This window comes from Suncus etruscus, chromosome 17, assembly GCF_024139225.1.
Source record: "Suncus etruscus isolate mSunEtr1 chromosome 17, mSunEtr1.pri.cur, whole genome shotgun sequence".
NCBI lineage: Eukaryota > Metazoa > Chordata > Mammalia > Eulipotyphla > Soricidae > Suncus > Suncus etruscus.
Genome location: NC_064864.1, coordinates 37,854,348 through 37,876,094, shown reverse-complemented (window position 1 = coordinate 37,876,094; position 21,747 = coordinate 37,854,348). Strand labels below are relative to the sequence as shown.

The following is a 21,747-nucleotide window of genomic DNA, read 5'->3' as shown; positions in this document are numbered from 1 at the left end:
CAGAATAGACTATGTCTTAGGATACAAAGCCAACCTATATAAGACCACAAATCATTAGAACCACCCTATCAGATCACTATGCAACAGAGGTCAAAATTGACTTTAAGAAGAAGCAATGGAGAAAAACGAATACCTGGAGATTAAACAACATGCTGCTCAACAACAGCTGGATCAAAGAGCAACTCAAGGAAGAAATAAAAAGATTCCTTGAGTCAAATGATAATGCAGAGACAACTTGTCAAAATTTGTGGGACACAGCAAAAGCAGTAATTAGGGGGAAACTCATAGCAATACAGGTCTATATCAAGAAACAGGAAAATGACAAAATCAACAGTTTAAAGGATCATCTCAAGGAATTGGGACAACAGCAGCACAGAAATCCAACCACAACAAGAAGGCAAGAAATAATAAAAACCAGAGCAGAAATAAACAACATAGAAACTAAGAAAACAATACAAAAAATTCAATGGGACCCAGGAGTTGGTTTTTTTCAAAAAAATAAACAAGATAGACAAATCCACTGCAAAACTCACCAAAAAATAGAGGGAAAACACCCAAATCAGTAAGATCACAAATGAAAGGGGATGGATTACAACAGAACCCCAAGAAATACAACATATCATGAGATCATATTATGAACAACTATACTCAGCTAGGCTAGAAAACCCAGTAGAAATCGACAGATTCTTGGAAAAATACCATCTTCCGAGATTGGATAAGGAAGAACTAGAAAGTCTAAACAGACCAATCACCTCAGAGGAAATTGAAGATGTAATTAAGAAACTCCCTAAGAACAAAAGTCCTGGCCCAGATGGATTTACAGGTGAATTCTATCAAACATTCCAAGAAGACTTACTACCACTTTTCCATAGGCTCTTCCAAACCATCAAAAAAACAGGAATCCTCCCCAACTCCTTTTATGAGGCTAATTTCACACTCATCCCCAAAGCTGGCAAAGACACCACCAAGAAAGAAAACTATAGACCAATCTCACTAATAAACATAGATGCAAAGATACTCAACAAAATCTTAGCAAACCGAATCCAGCACTTCATCAAAAAGATCATACATCATGACCAAGTGGGTTTTATACCAGGAATGCAAGGTTGGTTCAACATACAGATATCAATCAACATTATACATCACATCAACAACAAGAAAGACAAAAACCACATGATCATATCAATCGATGCAGAGAAGGCGCTTGACAAAATCCAACACCCTTTCATGTTAAAGACACTCAGCAAAATAGGGTTAGAAGGAACCTTCCTGAAGATAGTTACAGCTATCTATGAAAAGCCTACAGCCAACATTATACTTAATGGCGAGAAACTAGAAGCATTCCCACTAAGGTCACGAACTAGGCAAGGCTGTCCATTCTCTCCACTCTTATTCAATATAACCTTAGAAGTCCTAGCAATAGCAATCCGACAAGAGAAGGGAATCAAAGGAATTCAAATTGGGAAAGAGGAACTCAAACTATCTCTATTTGCAGATGATATGATGATATACATTGAAAACTCTAAAGAGTCCACAGTAAAACTCCTAGAAACAATTAACCAATACAGTAAATTGGCTGGATACAAAGTCAATACACAAAAGACAGTAGCGTTTCTATATACGAACAACGAAGTCGAGGAGAGAGAGATCAAAAATACAATTTTATTTAAAATAGTTCAAAAAATATCAGGTACCTAGGAATCAACCTTACAAGGGGAAGTGAAAGACCTATACCAGGGAAACTTTAAAACACTCCAGAAAGAAATTGAAGAGGATCTTTAAGAAAATGAAAGAACATCCCATGGATAGGTAGAATTAACATAATCAAAATGACTTTCCTACCCAAACTACTGTATAGATTCAATGGAATCCCAATCCAAATTCAGGCATCATTCTTTAAAGAATTAGAACAATCAATCACAAAATTCATATGGAACCACAAAAGACCCAGGATAGCCAAACACATACTGAAAAACAAGAAGCTGGGTGGCATCTCCTTACCTAACTTGAAACTATATTATAAAACCATAGTGATCAAAACAGCATGGTACTGGAACAGAGACAGGACCTCAGACCAGTGGGTCAGAACAGAATTCCCAGACATAAACCCCCAGATATATAGCCAACTAATATTTGATAAAAGAGGCAAGAACTTGAAATGGAACAAAGAAAGTCTATTTAACAAATGGTGTTGATACAACTGGAAACACATGTACGAAAGTGCAAATTGACCCATACCTTACTCCTTATACAAAAGTCAACTCAAAATGGATCAAAGACCTTGAAATCAGACCCGAAACTATAAAGTTTATTGAGAATAAAATAGGCAGAACAATCGAAGACCTATATATCAAAAAGGTCTTCGAGGATGGAGCACCAATGGCAAGAACTTTAGCATCAACATAATCAAATGGGACTACATCAAACTAAAAAGCTTCTGCATGGTGAAAGAAACCTTACTCAACACAAAAAGACAGTTAACAGAATGGGAAAAAAATCTTTTCACTCGACATATCAGATAAAGGGCTGGTATTTAGAACATACAAAGCACTCAGAAAGCTGAGCCCCCCGAAACCAAATAAAGCCATAAAGAATGGAGAGATAAAATGAATAGACACTTCTCTGAGGAAGACAAAAGGATGGCCAACAAACACATGAAAACATGCTCACCTTCACTCATCATCAGGGTGATCCAAATCAAGACAACAATGAGGTACCACTTTACACCAGCGAGGATGGCTCACATCAAAAATAATGGAAACAATCTGTGTTGGCGGGGACGTGGTATGAAAGGCACTCTCATCCACTGCTGGTGGGAATGCCCCCTAGTCCTACACCTATGGAGAACAGTCTGGAGAGTGCTCAAAGAACTCAAAATTGAGCTGCCATTTGACCCAGCAATTGCTCTTCAGGTATCTACCCCCAAGTTGGAAGGACATTCATTCCAAAGTATGTGTATACCCCACTATTTATCGCAGCACTCAGTATAATAGCCAAGTCCTGGAACCAACCTCAGTACCCAACAACAGATGAATGGATCATTAAGATGTGGTATCTATACACAATGGAATACTACATGGCAGTCAGAAATGATACATTCACAGACTTTGCAGCAATGTGGATAGACCTAGAACATATTATGTTAAACGAAGTAAGTCAGAAGACGAAAGATAAACACAGAATGATAGCACTATTCTGAAGCACCTAGAATATACACCTTATAGACAACTAATACTCAACAATCAAATAACAGGGTTTAACATGGTAGAAACTCCAAACACTGTAATAGTCAACATATACTCTGGAGTAGGGTCCAAAATACAAGAGAAAGGAGCAACACAAACTCTTGACATCACATTATACCACAAAGAAACCAGCAACAGCAGAAACAGCAGCATTGAGAGAACAGGTATGTAATCAGCCTTCTATGACAAAGGCCCATAATAATCCCTTAGGGATCTTATACAAGATCACAGGTAAAGAACACCATGGGAAATTACTGACTCCAATGGAAACATCCCATAACACTATGTTTTAATGCCTTACTCTTACTATATTTAAAATAACCTCTCAGCTTTTCTATCCACAGGCGTTCTTGGATACAAAGGGTGGACAAACTAAGATGGCATCTTGGGGCTCAGTCACACGAGATACCATACCCAGCTTGCACTACAAGAATGTCCCAAGAAAACTCTTTAACATACATTTTATCTCTAGGTTATACCTTCTTTTAGGATTTGAAGCACTTAACCAGTCAGACCACCGAAGCAGCAACTGTGATGTACAAACTTATACTACAGGCCCTACTCATCGAACACATTCAAGCAAACTAGCATTCCCTTGCTATTTTCTCCTCTCTTCTCACTACTTTCTTTTTTTATTTTTCTTTTCTTTACCTTTCTTCTCTTTTCCTTTTTTCTTTCCTCTTCTTCCTTTCTTTCTAATGTATTTTCTCTTTTCTTCTTTCCTACTCTTTCCATATACTTTCCCCTTTTTGCCCTTTGGAAATCCAACTATCCCTTCACCCTTCAATCCCATCCAGACCTCCCACAATATTAATACTCTTCACCCTCAGTTCTTAATCCATTAGGCATCAAGACTGACCTCCTACCCCAACGAACCAGTACCCAGCACCCAAGCAAAGGGACACCCAGTCAAACCCATACCTCGTCCCCTGCAAAAAAAGGCAACCATCTCCCCTGTGGACTCAGGCTGTGTGGCCCTCCTTACCAACTCCCCCTAACGTGGACTGTTACTTGAAACCGGACTTAGCTCTAAAAGTATCCCCAATGCAAGAGCTCTTCCAAGATCTCCCTGCCGCAAATCTTTACCAATCTCAAGAAGGTCAGGGGCTGTGATGGAAAGGTGCCTGGAAACCCACACACCACAAGAAAATCCCAAAAGACAATGGGGAAACCTAAACTTTCAACATAAGTATAAGACCTGTATTACACCACCTCCTTACCTGCTTATCCCCAAAAGTAAAGTAGTCTCTTGCATCACTTTGTTCCTTTAATTACTTTGTTAATTCATTTTTTTAAAATGTTTGTTCTACATATACATAGGTGAGCACATATATTTTTATTCCTATTTTTATCTTTTTTGGGTGTGTGATCTGTTTCTGTTTTCTTCTCTGTCCACCCCCAAATGCACCGACAATATAATGTAGCACCATTCCTCCCTGCAAAGGCACACTAATAAAAAGGGAAATCCTACATATAAAAACGAGCTCTTATCTATTAGGGATAAGAACTCATACTTGTTTACAATACAGGGATATCTCCCACCTTGAAAAATATGTCATGCGGACCCAACTTTGACCCCAGGTGATTGATTAGACACCATCCGTCCAGCCTTGAACCCTGGATCCCAGACATAGAAATGACAAACTTCTTCACAACAGCTACGGGAAACAAATCCCAACCAGGACATCCTTAATACTGCTGGGCCACCAACAAGTGCCAGCTCTAATATGATATCCTGACAACGAGGAAAATGGGAACAACTTGACATAAGAGCAGGTTATCCTACCTCACCAGCTAACGATAAGACAAAATCAGACTTGTCACCCTTTGGTCGGTCCAAAAGCCAAGATAGCGATTTACAGATGACTGGCTACTAGAACCATACTGGACTGTATATATCTTGGGACCAATAAAAGAGCCCCAGTCTAGGGTTTGAATTACGACCTGCACAACAACCATGACCCCCAGTTCCAAAGGTCTGGCTGAGACAATTGCAACGGAATGGGGCTTCTGGAAACACAATGAAAGATGCTATCCTAGATTCTATCCTAGGATCAGTGCAAAGATCAAGACTACCAACCACAGAAGATGGATTAAAATGACACTGAGGGAACAGAACTTCTAGAACGACAAAGAAAGACTTCATCATAAATCCCACTCCTGGACCTGTGCAGATACTGAGATCTCTAGATACAGAGGTCTGATTTTATCACCCAGGAAGGAGCAGAAGCCTTCCAAACACCACGAAAGCACCAAGGGGAGAGTAAATTAACCTGAACGGAGTCTATAGTTAATCCCATGAAAATATACTCCAAGGGTGGAGAAACCCCATATCTCTTAGGCCAAGTGAATTCCTTTTTTAATGACCCCAATATTTACTGTGCCATTGCAGGAGGGGAAAAAAGCAAATAGCACAAAACATTTTTTATATAATTTTTTTAAATACTCATTTTTTAAAATTATTTTTTAATTTTTATTTACCTATCTACTTCTTGTCGATTTCCTTGTTTTGGCGTGATTATTGAAGTTGTTGTCCCGATTTACATTTATGTTTTTTCCTTCTTTTCTTTTCTTTCTTTATATGCCCTGCCATGTTTTTTTTATCTCAAGACCATGGCTATTTTTTGTGGTGCTTATTGTTGTTATTGTTGAAGTGCTCACTGGATATTTGACACTTCTTTTTGTACTGTTGGGGTGTTACACCTTATTTTTCTCTTTCATCTCTCAAACCGATGATGAGAGCCTCTAGAAGGATCCCGCCCATTTTCGGCGTATTAGACTTTTATCCCAGTTTATTACTTTTCTCTTCTTCAAACAAAACCACATAACTTGAACTATATAGTCCTGCCTCCCAGTTAGAGGGGGAAATAAGGGAGGCACCAAGACCAAACAGGTGCAAGACTACTAAGTAGTAAACTAGGGACAGAAGGGACCACATTTTCTAGCAGCCCCGGGAGTGAGGGAGGAGGATTTGGGAGGTAGGACGAAAACGGAGGTATAGGGAGGACAAATCGGTGATGGGAATCCCCCTGATTTTATGTAAATATGAACCTAAAATATTATTGTCAACAATATATAAGCCACTATGTTCAAAATAAAAATTATATTTAAAAAAAACATTATTCAGAGCCTCCTTTAAGTAAACATACAAAAAGCATCCTCCCAATTTCATTTGATGTTATTATTTTTATAGAGGTAATAACACACACACACACACACACACACACACACACACACACACACAAACTAGCAGCCAGGTGGATATCTCCCGATTTGGGAAAGACTGAATTCACTAAAACTACCTAATAAGGCTTTGTGACTTCACTCCTCTGGGAATGCACCAAATATATTGCAATTAAAACTTTCCAATTCAGTGTAAGCTTCTGCAGATAACATTGTTAGGTGCTTAGCCACATTAAATAAAAGGAAATAAATGCATATACTTACTTGAAATATAAAGCCAGGTCGGTTGCTATTATTGCGATTTCAAACAAATGAATAACTGTTTCAAACTGACGCTTATTTAGATTCTGGAAGATGTTCAAACTCTGTAAGATGAAAGTTTATAATAATGTGTAATTACTATTAATGTTTTTGATTCAACAAGCCAAACTAGACTTAACAAAATAGTATTATAAAGAGAAGAAAAATAAGTTTTTATCACTTCTTTGCTTTTGATTTCCCTCTTATAGGTTACATTAATTAATGTACATTGAGTATGATTATTTAAACCTTGATAATGGACGTAATTTTAAATGTTTATATAAATAATGTATATGCTTTGAAGTAAGTAAAATTGTTTTTTTTATTCCGGAACCATTAAAATGTTAAAATAGGTTAAAGTATCTTTTGTATTGAGGAATTTAAATAAAAATATGAAAACTATGGCCGAAGCGGTAGCATAGTGGTAATGCGTTTGCCTAATATGCAGATGACCAAGGACAGTCCCCGATTCAATCCCTGGCATTCCATATTCCCAGGTTCCTCGAACTTGCTAGGAGTAATTTCTAAGCCAAGAGTAGCCCCTGACTGCCACCAGGTGTGGCCCCAAAACAACAACAACAACAACAAAATGAAAACTGTCCAACTAGGAGACCTATTGAATAATCCACAAGTAATTACAGATTTATCATAAAATCCACTAGAAATTTATTTTTCTTTTTTCTATCTTCTTTCCTTTTTTTTTTTTTTTTTTTTTTTTGTTTTTTTGGGCTACACCCAGCAGTGCTCATGGGTTGCTCCTGGCTCTATGCTTAGAAATCATTTCTATCAGGCTCTGGGAACCATATGGAAACCCTGAGGATCTAACCTGGGTCAGCTATGTACAGGCAAATGCCCCACCCGCTGTGCTATCACTCTGGCCCTTGGAAAATTTTCTTTTCTTTTGGAAAATTTTCTTAAGCTACAAATTACACCAACATTTTTTGTATTTGTAAGGAAAAAAATAAAATCCTCCCAAGTTATTCTTAAAATGTTTTCTTACAACTGTGGTTTGTTGTTATTTTGGAGGCCATAATCTGATCATGCTCAGGGCCAATTCCTGACTCTGTGCTCAGAGATTACTCCTAGTGATGTTCAGGGGTCTCTGTGAGGTGCCAGAGATTGAAGTAGGATTAACCACATGCAAGGAAATACCCTTAATCTTTGTACTATCTCTCCAGCTCCATAGCTAAGTGTTGACTAGACTTTTTTTTTTATATCTTGGCATAATAATCAGGTTTTTTTTTATATATTCTAGAAAAACTGAGTATACAGGTTGTAATGATTTGAAAGATCTGATATTCCATATAGACAATTTAGGCATCAAGCCCAAGGACAATCATACAGTTTTGCCAAGTGAAGGTTTTAGTTATGAAATACAGAAAAACTCCACTGGAAAGAAAGAGAAAATAATCTATCAATTTTTGTAAAGAAAGGTACACAATGTAGAAAAAAATACTGGACTAAGTACAAACTTATAGTTTATATATATATATATATATATATATATATAACATAATAGCAAATAGTTATCTAAAGCTTCCTGCTTACCAGACACCATCTAAGTGCTTTTTGAATTGTCTTAATCTATTGACAATAAATTACAGCATGGCAAGGTAGTCACTTGATATCTGTGAGAATTTCTTTTCTCAAGTGGAGAGAGCACTCAATGCATGTGCCTTACCGCATTGTGGAATGTTGAGTCAAGTAAGATAACTTGGAATGCATTTCAAAATTGTAAATTGCTACATGCTTTGTTGTATCACTTATGTTTTGATATAGTCATAAGATTAGCTCCAGATTAAAACAGAATTGTAAATTCTCAATCAAATGTAGCTCAATGTCATTTCAAAAGCTTGACTGATTAGAAAGAAAAGACTAAGAACTTAAGTTTTAGGTACTATCTCAAAATATTATACCAGTATTTCTCAACAGCAATCCAGCTATATTTTCTTGTTTTCTTCATGTCCATCCTACCTGTTTGGCACTCTATCCCATGCCTTGACCCACTATTTACATACTTTTTACCTATGGTCCCCTTGTAATATCTTGGGGGGGGTGCTAAGAGGGATATATATATACATATGTGTGTGTGTGTTTGTGTGTGTGTGTGTTCTCTGGTTGAGAAATGCTGTATTGTATATGAACCTTCATTTAAAATCCCTTTCGAACAATTTTCAGGTCAAGAAAAATAGTATTTTACACAGAACTAATTAATAAAAAGGGGACTGTGTTTTTTCTGCTGTTGTTAAAATAGTTCCTAGGTCTGGTCAAGGAAATAACTATCTATGTTTTACATTCAGGAGACCCAGGTTGATCCCCAACACTTGATGGTCTCCCCTAAAACTGAAATGATCCTAAGTCAGGAGTATCCCCAAATACTACTACATGTGGCTTCAAATCAAATTAGTTCCTAGTAGTAACTATGGTTAGTCTCTTCAAAGCAATAGGATAAAGTAATGACTATTGGGATCACTCCAAATTACAACAAATAAAGATAAAGCTTTGTCTAGGTCAAATATAGCCCATTAAGCATATCAATCCACAACTACTTGGATAAAGATTATATTCAGTCTGGTCTAGACAGCCTGAGAAGAAAAAATCATTGGGACATTGTAATTTGAATCATACTTAACCTGCCCCTGATTTTGGCATAGCATTCTGATTTACTCATATCAGTGAATTCCTATCTTTATTCACTGACATACACTGTTTCCAAAAAGGATGTGCATTGTATGTTTTGACACTTACTTTTAAGAGCCTATAAAATTTACATCATTCTTGACTTTTATTCTTGGGGGCAAAGAAGTAGGGCAGCATCTATGAAAAAGTCTTAAAATTTTTGGTAGAGTATCGAACCTAGAGCCTTACAGTTATGTAGTCTTCATTGGCTACATTTGCACCCCTAACTGCAGCTTTCAACTTTTTTTTTTAATTTTTATTGTGACCAAAGTGCATTACAAATCTTTCACTGCATCATTTATGGTAATAGTGACAATGAATGAGGGGCATTCCCACCACCAGTGCCATCATCCCTCTGCCCCTGTTCCCAGTATGCATCCCATATCTCCCTCCGATACCCCCCAGAATGCTAGTGCAACTGGTCTCCACTTTACTGCTTGTTGTAGACTGAGCATCCATTCCACTGTCATTGGAGATAAAAAGGATAAGAAAAGGAGGAGAAAAAAAATTGGTGACAACTACCAAAAAAAAAAAAAAAAAAAAAAAGAAAAGAAAAAAAAGAGAGAAAAAAAGAAAGAAAAATGGAAGAAAAAAAATGGACCTGGCAAATAAAAATAAAAATAAATCTCTAAATAATAACCACAGTGTGAAAAAGAAAGAAAAAAGTGGAAGAAGAGAAGGAAAACAGCTTTCAACTTTGAGACAAATTGTAGTTTATAGCAAAAATGTAATTTAAATCTTATATTTTATATAAAATATATATATCTTATATAAAATATATTTTTATTATATATGTTTTATATAAAGATATATCTTATATATAAAAGATCCAGTTGAAAAAATTATGAAATTAAATTATTTTTTTGAAAAAGAAGCACAGACTGCTCATAAAAATACTCCTTTAGGAGACGCCTTCCTGTATCTGCCAAGACCCAGATATATGCAGGTACATAATCTACCTCCAGCAAATAAATCAACATGGATGATGTACCCATTATTATAATGCATGCTTCTTTGTATTTGTAAGCCTGGATACCTGTGACTATTTGCTAAGCTGATGTATGAATGAAAAGCTATCTAAAAAGAGATGTAAAAGTAAATATGTGTGTCACTGCTAGACTCTATTTAGGTCATGCTTTTTTAATCCCAAAACTAAAAAACAAATGTCAAAATGTTAAATAATTGCTGAAGCTATTTCATTTTTGTTAGGGTTTTTGTGAAAATATTTTAACCATTTTTAATTTTAAATATATATATATATATATATATATATATATATATATATATATATATATATATTTGGTTTTTGGGTCATACCTGACAACATTCAGGGGTGACTCCTGGCTCTATGCTCAGAAATCACCCCTGGCAGGCACATGGGACCATATGGAATGCTGGGATTCGAACCACCGTTCTTCTGCATGAAAGGCAAACGCCTTATCTCCTGCTATCTCTCCGGCCCCCAATTTTAAATATTTTTTTAAATTTTTGTTAAAAAAAATTCTTAAAGCTGGTCCTGACTGATAGCACAGCAGTAGGGCATTTGCCTTGCACGCGGCCAATCCAGGTTTGATCCCTGGCGTCCCATATGGTTCACTGAGACAGGAGCGATTTCTGAGCACATAGCCAGGAATAACCCAAAAAGTAAAACAAAACAAAACAAACAAACAAACAAAACCCTTAAAGCTAACATATTGTTAAAAGTTCTTTAAATTTACCAAGGAACTCAATGTTGGATAATAACATACTTGCAAAATTGATATAATTAATAAAAACATAGTGTACATTCAACTTTTTAGTATTGTTCCCTTTATAGATAACAGAAAAGGGCTGCTTTTCACTCATCACATTATCTGACTTCTCACTCACCAAAAAACACGAACAAATCTGTAAGAAACATCTCATCAAGCTCTATATTTCTTTTTTATTTTATTTTATTTCTTTTTTGTAAATATTATTTAAATATAAATATATCTTTATTTCTTTTTGTAAATATTTACTTAAGCACCATGATTACACCATGATTAAGCATGTTTGGATTTGGGTTTTAGTTATAAACAGAAGACCCCCCACTACCAGTGCAACATTCCCACCACCAATTCCCTCCACCACCACCCCCGCCTGTATTCTCGACAGGCATTCTACTTCTCTCATTCTTTAGCATTGTCATATTAGCTGTTAGTGTAGTTATTTCCCTAACAGAGTTCACCACTCTGTGGTGAGCTTCAAATTGTGAGCCGGTCCTTCCAGCCCTTCCAGCCCTTAATTCTATTGTCTCTGGGCTTTATTACAGTAATGTCCTTAATTTTTTTTAAAACCCATAGATGAGTGAGACTATACTGTGTCTATCTGTCTCCCTCTGACTTATTTCACTCAGCATAATAGATTTCATGTACATCCACATATAGGAAAATTTCATGATTTCATCTCTCCTAATGGCTGCATAATATTCCATTGTGTATATGTACCACAGTTTCTTTAGCTATTTATCTGTTGAAGGGCATCTTGGTTGTTTCCAGAGTCTGGCTATTGTAAATAGTGTGGCAATGAATATAGGTGTGAAGAAGGGATTTTTGAATTGTATTTTTGAGTTTCTAGGGTATATCCCTAAGAATGGAATATCTGGATTATATGGGAGCTCAATTTCCAGCTTTTGGAGGAATCTCCATATTGTTTTCCATAAAGGCTGGACTAGATGGCATTCCCACCAGCAGTGAATAAGAGTTCCTTTCTCTCCGCATCCCCGCCAGCACTGATTGTTCTTGTTCTTTGTGATGTGTGCCAATGATACCTCATTGTAGTTTTAATTTGCATCTCCCTGATGATTAGTGATGTGGAGCATATTTTCATGTGTCTTTTGGCCATTTGTATTTCTTCTTTGACAAAGTGTCTGTTCATTTCTTCTCCCCATTTATTGATGGGTTCATGTTTTTTTCTTATTAAGTTCTGTCAGTACCTTGTATATCTTGATATTAGTCCCTTATCTGATGGTATTGAGTGAATAGTTTCTCCCATTCTGTAGGTGGCTTTCGTATCTTAGGCACTATATCCTTTGAGGTACAGAAGCTTCTCAGCTTAATATAGTCCCATCTGTTTATCTCTGTTTCCACTAGTTTGGAGAGTGCTGTTTCCTCCTTAAAGATGCCTTTAGTCTCAATGTCATATAGTGTTTTACCTGTGTGTTGTACTATACAGCTTATGGTTTCAGGCCTGATATCAAGGTCTTTAATACATTTGGAGTTGTTCTTTGTGCATGGTGTTAGATGGGGGTCTGAGTTCACTTTTTTGCAATTGGCTAATCAGTTGTGTCAACACCACTTGTTGAAGAGGCTTTCCTTGCTCCATTTTGGATGTCTTGCCTCTTTATCAAAGATTAGTTGTTTGTATGTCTGGGGAATATTCTCTGAGTACTCAAGTCTATTCCACTGATCTGAGGATCTGTCTTTATTCCAAATTTTTGGAAGTTCCATGGAATTTCAGGGGAGAGGAACCAAAGATAAAATGAATATACACATGTGCAAATATTTTAAATAAGCAATGACAGAGCCTTAATGTTTTAAACAAAGATCTCTGGATATGGCTCCTGTAGAAGTAAAGATGTTCCTCTGAGTCCTCTGAGTTCTAGTTTTGACACCTAAGTATAGCAGTACAGGTGATGAAAAAGTCATTGGACTCCTACCTGTCTTAGGTCAAGGAGAAGCTCCAGGTAACAAAAAAGGAAGAAAGACAGTAATAGCTTTGGCCCTAACACAGAGTTAATATAGAACTTCATGGAATTTTCTCATCATGAACCATATTAATTTCTGGAAATTCAAAATAAAAGAGAATTCTAAGAAAAAGAAAGTATCAGATAAGGCCATTACATCAATCTGAGCTGATCTTACAAAAGTAGAACAAATAGTTTATACTTTCTTTTAGAAAAAATGTACTAGAGAATAAAAATCTATTCAATTAAATGGGGTCAAAATAAAAGACACAAGAACAGTGAAGGATGGTATAAATACAGATGACCAATGGTTATGTAGTCCATTTCAATGTAAAATAAAAAAAAACAAAGAATTGTGGAACTTGTGGAGAAAATTTTGAATTTTATAAATACTAATAATTATATTTAAGAAATAAGTAATGTAGGGGTCAGAGAGATAGATCAAAGAGCTACAATACATGTCTTGCATGTGTCACATGCTGGATCATTTCATCACAAAGTTTTCTGAGCATAGCTATGAGTGACCTTCAGGAAATGAGCCAGGAATAGCCCTTGCACAACAACCAGGTTTTGCCCAAACCCAAACCAAAGACAAATATGAAACTAAGCCAAACAGAAGTGAAGATATGGGAAGAAAATTTGAAGTATTCTAATTGTTTTACATTTCATAAAAAAGAATGTAAAGGTAGCAAACATAGTAGAAGATTATCAAATGTATAAATGTGTCAGCCATAGTGTTTCAATTATTTTTCAAAGCCTTTTGCTATTATTTTAAAGCGGTCTTTAAAAATGAATACATTAACATATTTTTACAGACACAATTATCTCAAATGAATTATTTTTAAAATATGTGCTTTTTTTAATGTTAAGTAAAGTCTTATGAGTTTAGTTATTTAAATAAATAGAACCTTACTATAATTACAAATTTATTATAAATTTCAAATGTATTACTCTGCATGAAAGTCAATACAAAAAACTTGTAATATAATTGCATTTATATAAAAATTCAATCTAATCTATAGTGACAAAGAGCATTTTGGTGGCTGTTAAGGACTGCAAGTGAGAGATACATGGACCACAGAGGATTTATAAAAACATTCTTTATTACTGATTAGGATAGGATCAGTAACTATCACCAGGTCACACCCTAGGTTGGGACACAATTATTGACTAGGGTGGGATCAGTAATACAACACTTTATCATGATTGTAGTGATGGGCTCTCAGGTATAAGGTTTATAAAAGTGTACACAGCAAAGAGTTTCATTTTTTAAGGCTGGTTTTGAGCTTGTAGAGTTTCTGAGCTGTTGTTTATCCATGAAGCTATGTACACTTCCTTCAAATCTAAAAGTGAGTCTGGCTGGGTGCAGTATTATAGGCAAAGGGTTTATTTTGTTGAATTTTGTCACTATATCTCACCACTGCCTTTTGCCCTTGAAGGTTTCTTGTGACAGGTCTGCTGTAAATCTTAAGCATGTTCCTTTGAATTAATTTTTCTTTTTGATCTTGCTGCTCTTAGTATTCTATCCCTATCTGTGGGATTTGTCATTGTGATTAGCATGTGTCTTGGGGTGCTTTTCTTCTGGTCTCTTTTAGCAGGTACTCGTCGGGCATACAGGATTTGGTTGCATGCAGTTCTGGGAGTTTCTGTTGATTCTTTCTGGGGATTTTCTTCCTGGGTCTCTGTCACATTCTTTGAGTAATTTTTCCATTATCTTATCATTTGCTTTAAGGCTCTTTTCCAATCTCTTCTTTTGTAAGGAGTGTTATGCATCTATCTTCCAGCTCACTGATTCTTTCCTCAGCTACTGTTACCCTGTTGGAGAGGCTTTCCACTGAGGTTTTCATTTTGTCTACTGAGTTTTTCAGACCTGTTATTTCACTTTGAAGTTTTCTGATTTCTATCTTCATATCCTCTTGATTCTTATTTGTGTTCTGTTCAACTCAATTTTTGCTTTCTTTGATTTCTATGAATATTCTTCATATTTTTCTCTAAACTCCTTATCTGAGAAGATACCTAGATGGTTGGCAGTTTTTTAGTCATCAGAGCTGCCATCTTCATTATTTATGCCTGGTATTGCCTTCACTGTTTCCTATTGTCATGCTTGTAGTTTGTTTGTTTTTTTCTGCGTGTTATGCTGGGGTTCGTTGGCTAAAAGTGAAGCAGAGTGTCTGCACGCCTCTGGCTCCACCCTTTGTGGTGGGACAGCTCACCTCTGAAGAAGTGCCCTCAGGGAACGACGGTGGGGAGGATCAAGGAACAGGACACAGGATAGTTGAGAAGGTAGTCCAGAATCTGCTTCTCTTTCTTATACATCTTAATGATCTTAGACAGATTCAGGTCAAGAAGCCAGGGGATAAGATGACCCCAGCTTCAGGAAGCGATTTAGGCAAATACACACCTTTTCCTTGGCCAAGTTAGTTTCTATAATGCTTTTCCCAAGTTGACCTTAGTAAAGAATTTCAGTTTAATAAACTTACTTATGTAAAGTTGATTAAGAAACCTGACAGGTTGGGGCCGAAGCGATAGCTCAGCAGTAGGGCATTTATTTACCTTGCATGTGGACAATCTTATATGGATCTGGGTTCAATCCCTGGCATCCCATATGATCCCCTGAGCCTGCCAGGAGAGATTTCTGAGCATAGAGCCAGGAGTAAACTGTGAGTACCGCAGGGTGTGACCCAAAAATCGAAAAGAAAGAAAGAAATATGACAGAAGCAAGGGAGATGGTATAGGGATCATGTGCCTGACCCAGGTTTAATACCCTGTACCATATGGCCTCTCAGATATTATTGGGTGGAGCACTGTTGCAAGTCAGCCCCTGAAGAGGTTGACTGATGGAGGGATGGAGGATGAGGTCTTTCCCCTTCAGCTCGAAGCACGCGTCTGCCACCCTGTCTAGCCGACGGTTCTGAGGTGAAACGGCAGGTAAACAGCTCGCAGACAGTCAGGCTTGTGGAAATATTAGCTTTATTCGGTGGACAAGACTGAAGTCCAAAGACTCAGCCTCAGTTCCAGCAAAAAGCCTCTCGCCTTCCACAGACCCTTGTTTTTATCCCCCAGAATCGGGTACCACCCAATGGTGGGATCAGATACCACCCAATGGTGGAAGCAGAATCAGGTACTACCCTAGGGTGGGGGCAGAATGCCAGGTCACACCCTAGGGTAGGGCACAACCACGGATCAGGTTAGTGTCAGTAACATAATAATCCCCTAAAATATTTACATACACAACAGAGCACTAGAAGTCCCTGGGCACCAGCAGGGTGGGATGGTGGTTTCTAGCATCATAGGTCCAGAGCAGCATTGCATCCTCAGGCCTCAACACTGAACTGCCAGCCCAGATGACTGAATATTACTAGGAATGAAATCTAGGCTCCCAGAATCCCATTTGAGGAGAGAAGAGGAAAGCAAAGAAGGGCAATGAACTAAGGCCAGGGGAGGAAATGCAAAGAAAGGAGTTTAATTGACTAAAAAAAAAAAAAAATGCAAAAAAACCCCAAAAAACAAACAAACAAAAAAAAAACAAAACAAAAAAAAACATGACTTGTTAGTCTGATTCTGTTTTATGAAACTCTTTTTCTCCTGGATCTGTAAGTTTTTACAGGGTAATGCAGTGAAGTTCATCCGGTATGAATGCAACAGCTATTTCTGAGTTGTAAAATGTGGGATTTTTCTCCATAGTTGTCTTTAAAATGTTTCCTGATACTTTAATTTGTAGAGTGATGTGTATAATTTCTATAGCAACCGTCATGCAATGACTTTAAAATACATACACAGTGTTCTATTTGTTTTCCTGGGGCTATACTGATGTCCTGAATTAGAGGTGGAGCACTGAAACCTCAGAGGAGGCCTATATCCCTTTCATTCTAGTCAGGCCCTCATTTGTTCAGCTGGTTTCACTTAGCCATATAATCTACTTTTATTTTTCCTCTATTATTAAAATGGTCACACAATTCTGTGTAGCACATGAGCATTAGAAAAATGGTTCTAATTCATTTTGATCAGGGTTCCTAGGAGAGGGGAGGCTGAGGAGAAAACAAGCAGTTTCAGTTTTCAATGTAACTCCCAAAAGAAAAATGGGCAGTGCAAAGGAGAATGTCTGAGGAGCTGGCTGGAAAGTAAGTGGCTATTTAGCAGCCTTCTTTTTGCATCTGTCCTAAGATCATGCGCAAGACTTGTCTTAGCCCTGCCTAGGCCATTACAGGGTGTGTGGTCACTGTAATGCTTCCTGCCTCTACCACAGCTAAAAACCCCAAATGGAAAGCAGTGTATACAACAGAATGAATAAAACCAGTAAACAAAATGAAATAGTCAAGATAATGAGTTGGATGGTAGAGTACTAGAAAATACCCAAACAGAACAACAAATAGAAAAATGAATTAGAAAATGTGAGAGATCCACAGAGCTACATTAAGAAGATACAACAATATGTACATTATAGAGGTCCCAGAAGGAGAAGGGGGAAAGGAGTATAAATTCTATTTTTAGAAATAGTAACTGAAAACTTCCTTAATTTGGGTAATTTGGGTAAGGAACTACATATCTAAGTAAAAGACTCAATTATTCCCATACCAAATAAACCCAGGAAAGCCATACTATAATTAGAGTGGTAAAAGAAATTAAGAACTATACTGGTAAAAGAAAATTAAGAACAGAATTTTATAAGAACCTAGGAAAAAGGAATTATAAGGAACCCCCATTGCAGAATCCAGGGAGTTCTTTTTTTTTTTTTTTTTTTTTTTTTGTAAAGCATACATGCAGAAAGGAAAAGCATAGATATCCAAAGTTTTGAAGAAAAATGATTTTTAACTAAGAATATTTTATCATGAGGGGCCGGAGCTGTGGCGCAAGTGGTAAAGGCCTTGCCCGTGCTAGCCTAGGATGGACCACGCGTGGTTCAATCCCCCAGCATCCCATTTGATCATTTAAATCAGGAGCAATATCTGAGCGCATATCCAGGAGTAGCCCCTGAGTGTCACGGGGTGTGGCCCCCCCCAGAAAAGAATATTATGTTAACATGGTAACATTTAAGAAAATAGAAAGAATAGTGAGTTTTTTGGGTAATCAAAAAAAAGCAATCATATCACCATCAAAATGGCCTCATAAGAAATATTAAAACAAGAGCAGTTCCACTTAGAAGTAAGAAAACATCAAGATGATAGTTTAGGGAGTAGAATAAGAGTAAAATCTGACCCACTAAAATAAATATAAAATTAGCCTGCCTAATATAACACTAGCATAAAGTTTTATATATAAACTTCAAGATAAACTTTTAAAAGTATATGAAAGAAAAACATGATAAATAAGAGAGGGGAAAATTCACAAATGTGGAACGTGAATAATCAACAAGAAGAGTAAAAACTTGAAGACAAATGAAAATATAAGTACCAGTTATTAAGACCTCAGACATATAGCAAAAGTGATTTTAAGAAGGAAGTGAATAGTTACACAGATCTTCATAAAGAAACATAAAGATAACCCACAAATAAACAATTTGATCTGAAAGTAAAACAACTGAAAAGGTAATAACAAATAAAACTAATAGTGGAAATAATGCAACTAAAAATTGGAGCAAAAAATCAATAGAAGCAAAATAGCCCAAAAGAGTAATTAAATTTAGATGAATCAGATTATCATAATTAATGTTGCTTAAAAGATAGAAAAATGGATACAACTTTAAGTGCCTTATAAAGAAAAGACAAGACTAATAAGCATAATCAGAAATGAAAGAGGAGAAATTATAACATATACTACAGAAATACAAAGGACTATGAAGCTACTATAAATAACTATATGTTAAGCAAATTCAACAACCTATATAAACTTTTAGATAAATAAAACCTATCAAAGTTGAAATTAAAAAATAAAAAATTCAAATGAACTGATCACAGTATGGAGACTGAAACAGTAATCAAAAGCCTCCCCAAAAGGCCTGACTGAAATACAGAATTGAGAGCAGCCTCTGAGCAACACCACTGGGGCCCCAAATCAAAAGAAAAAAGAAAAGGCCTTTCTCCAGTGAACAAAAATTCTGAATCAAATGACTTGACCAGTAACTGTTATCAACTCTTAAACTTATTTCCCACAGCTTCCTCAAAAAAAAAGGGGGGGAAGGGGGAACCCAAAGATGAAGGAAACTTCCTGATATATTATGAGTCATTACACTAATACTGAAACCAGTATACAGCCCTCCCCCACACAATAGCAGTCCAACATCTCTGATGAACACATAACTTTTAAAATTCTCAACTTTTTGTAAGTCAACATGAATAATTCATCCAAAGGATCACACATCTTCACCCAGCAGAGTTTTTTTTTTTTTTCTGGAATCCAATGCAAAATAAAAAGTACAAAGATTACCTGATATAAGAGAAGAGGGGGAAAGAAATAAAATGAGAGCTGCATAAAATAAAGTACTTTTGTTCAAACACTAAAAACAAGCCAATGGACAGTTATTTACTTTTTCTAATGTGCAATACATTAAAATATTAAAATTTGGCCTCAGACAGTGTTCTCAAGTTGAAGAAAACATTTCTGTTTGGTTTAAAAGACAGGTATACATCTAATTCTTAAAATGAGTTCTAATATTCAACTCCACTGAAGTAAAAGGACATTTTAGGGATCAAGAAATAATAGGTTAGGGTTCAAACAAGAATGGAACTCATCCCCAGTACCACATAACAACTGAGCATCACTGGATGATGCCTTAGAGACCCTCAACCACTGCCAGTGCAGCTCTAAGGGTTCCCCAAATAGCAGAGTAGAATTTATCCAGACTTCTTGGGCCTCACACTGAACCATCAATGTTTGGGAGCCTACGATATTTTAGGTAATGCCCCCCAAATATCAACATTATGAAATAAATCTTAAGAACTTTCCTTAGTGTAAAAAAGTGAAGTTTTTAATGTCAGTACTTTCTCATACAAAGAATAAAGAAGTATATTGTCTCCCTAAAGGCAAAACAAAAAAACAAAAACAAAAAAAAAAACCCTCTACTAGCTGAAAATTTTATTTATTTTACTATTTGTATGCTCATAAAAAGCCCTGTATTGCCTAGCTACTCTATTTACAGGTCTTAAGAACCTGTGTTTAACAGGTAGAGTAATAGCATGGTGGAGAGATCTTGCAAGATGGTATGGATCAGCAACATGCAAGATGGTATGGATCATCAACATGCATCAATCCTTTTTTAAAATGAATAGGAAGTCTTTAGATTGCTGTCAAAACCAGTCAGACTGCATAGGTGGAAAACCACAGCTCAATTATAAACTCTCAAGTCCCAGAAAAGAAAACCACTCATAAGTCTTTCAATGTTAATCATTTTCATATTTACTGTAATTTTGAAAATATAATTTACTTCAATAAACAAATGTAAAATTAAACAATTATTTTGATATTGGCTATAATATCACATAATTATAGACAACTCTTGCATGTAAGATTATCCCACATAATAAAACAAATGTATAATAAACTGGGTAATAATAATTTACTCTCCTGAATGACTTTCTACTTTTAATTCTCATTGATCAGATACTATCAACCTTTTAACGGTATGAGTTCTACCACCAGGAGTTCTGGCTGTTCACTGAAAATACTTAGGCATCTATGAAAAGGCAGAGTACTGAGTCTGAACTCCAGAGAGCCAACTTTGTGCAAAAGAAATTCAGGTTCTTGTCTTCACCAACTGCTCCTCCTACCCTACTCAATCTGTGATTCAAACAACACTGGGCATCTGTCAATTTTAGGTTAATTACAGCACTCAAGTCACTTTTTTGCAGGGAGACACAGTTGATTAGTACCTGATTTACGTTCAGAGCTCACTACAGCCTCTGTTCATGGGATTACTCCTGGCAGGATTCTTGGGACCATATGAAGTACCAAAAATTGAATCTGGGTCAGTTTCATGCAAGGCTAGCACTTCATCCCTTGACCTATCTCTCTGGCTTCACTCTTTCTCATTTAATTCTATTTTTCGAGTCTACTCTGTCCTACAGGTTTTTCTGCTTAATTTTTGAGTATTTAGAAGAATGTAGCATTACCTTTAAATTTAGACTCATTTCCAGGCCATCTCTTTCGTAAGTCTTTAATAAAGAATAGTTATAAAATTGAAGAAAAGTCCATTCTCCTCCAGATTATTTATCCTAATGGACACCTGTGACTCTAAACAAGTTCTCTGACCATGTTAAGCAGGCTAGCTTTTTCTCTAGTGACTCATTTAAATCACTTGGTTTGGAACTGTCTTAAGAGGTTTTCTAAAAATATAATTAGATCATAGCTGCAGCTTTATCACAAATAAAAGTGATATAAGAAAAAAAATGATTGCCTTGGATACTACAGCATGCTAGCTTGCAAATTAAAATGAATCCAAAACTAAGATCAAACCCACTTCCTGAAAAAGTCTTGTTGATCTGTCTTGTGCTGCAACCACTTGAGAGTGACAGCTCTATCTCAAACTCTGGGAACTTTATTCCAGGCTTCTTTAATGGATATTGACTGATTCTGCCCCTGTCTTCTGCAAAACATGGCTTTCTCAAAGATACAGATCATGGGGATAGAAAAATAGAACTGTCAGGGCACATGCCCAGTATGTGCCTGGCCTAGTTCCATTCTAGTACTACATGATCCCTC

General features: G+C 36.4%; 1 protein-coding gene across 1 annotated transcript in view; it reads right to left on the bottom strand.

Annotated features, from left to right (window-relative positions):
* The window catches only part of PDE6C (phosphodiesterase 6C), an 83,105-nt gene that overhangs the window by 13,821 nt on the left and 47,537 nt on the right, over positions 1-21,747 (bottom strand). The window contains 1 exon segment of the mRNA XM_049790844.1: positions 6,693-6,793. Within this exon segment, the coding sequence (XP_049646801.1) occupies positions 6,693-6,793 (101 nt within the window).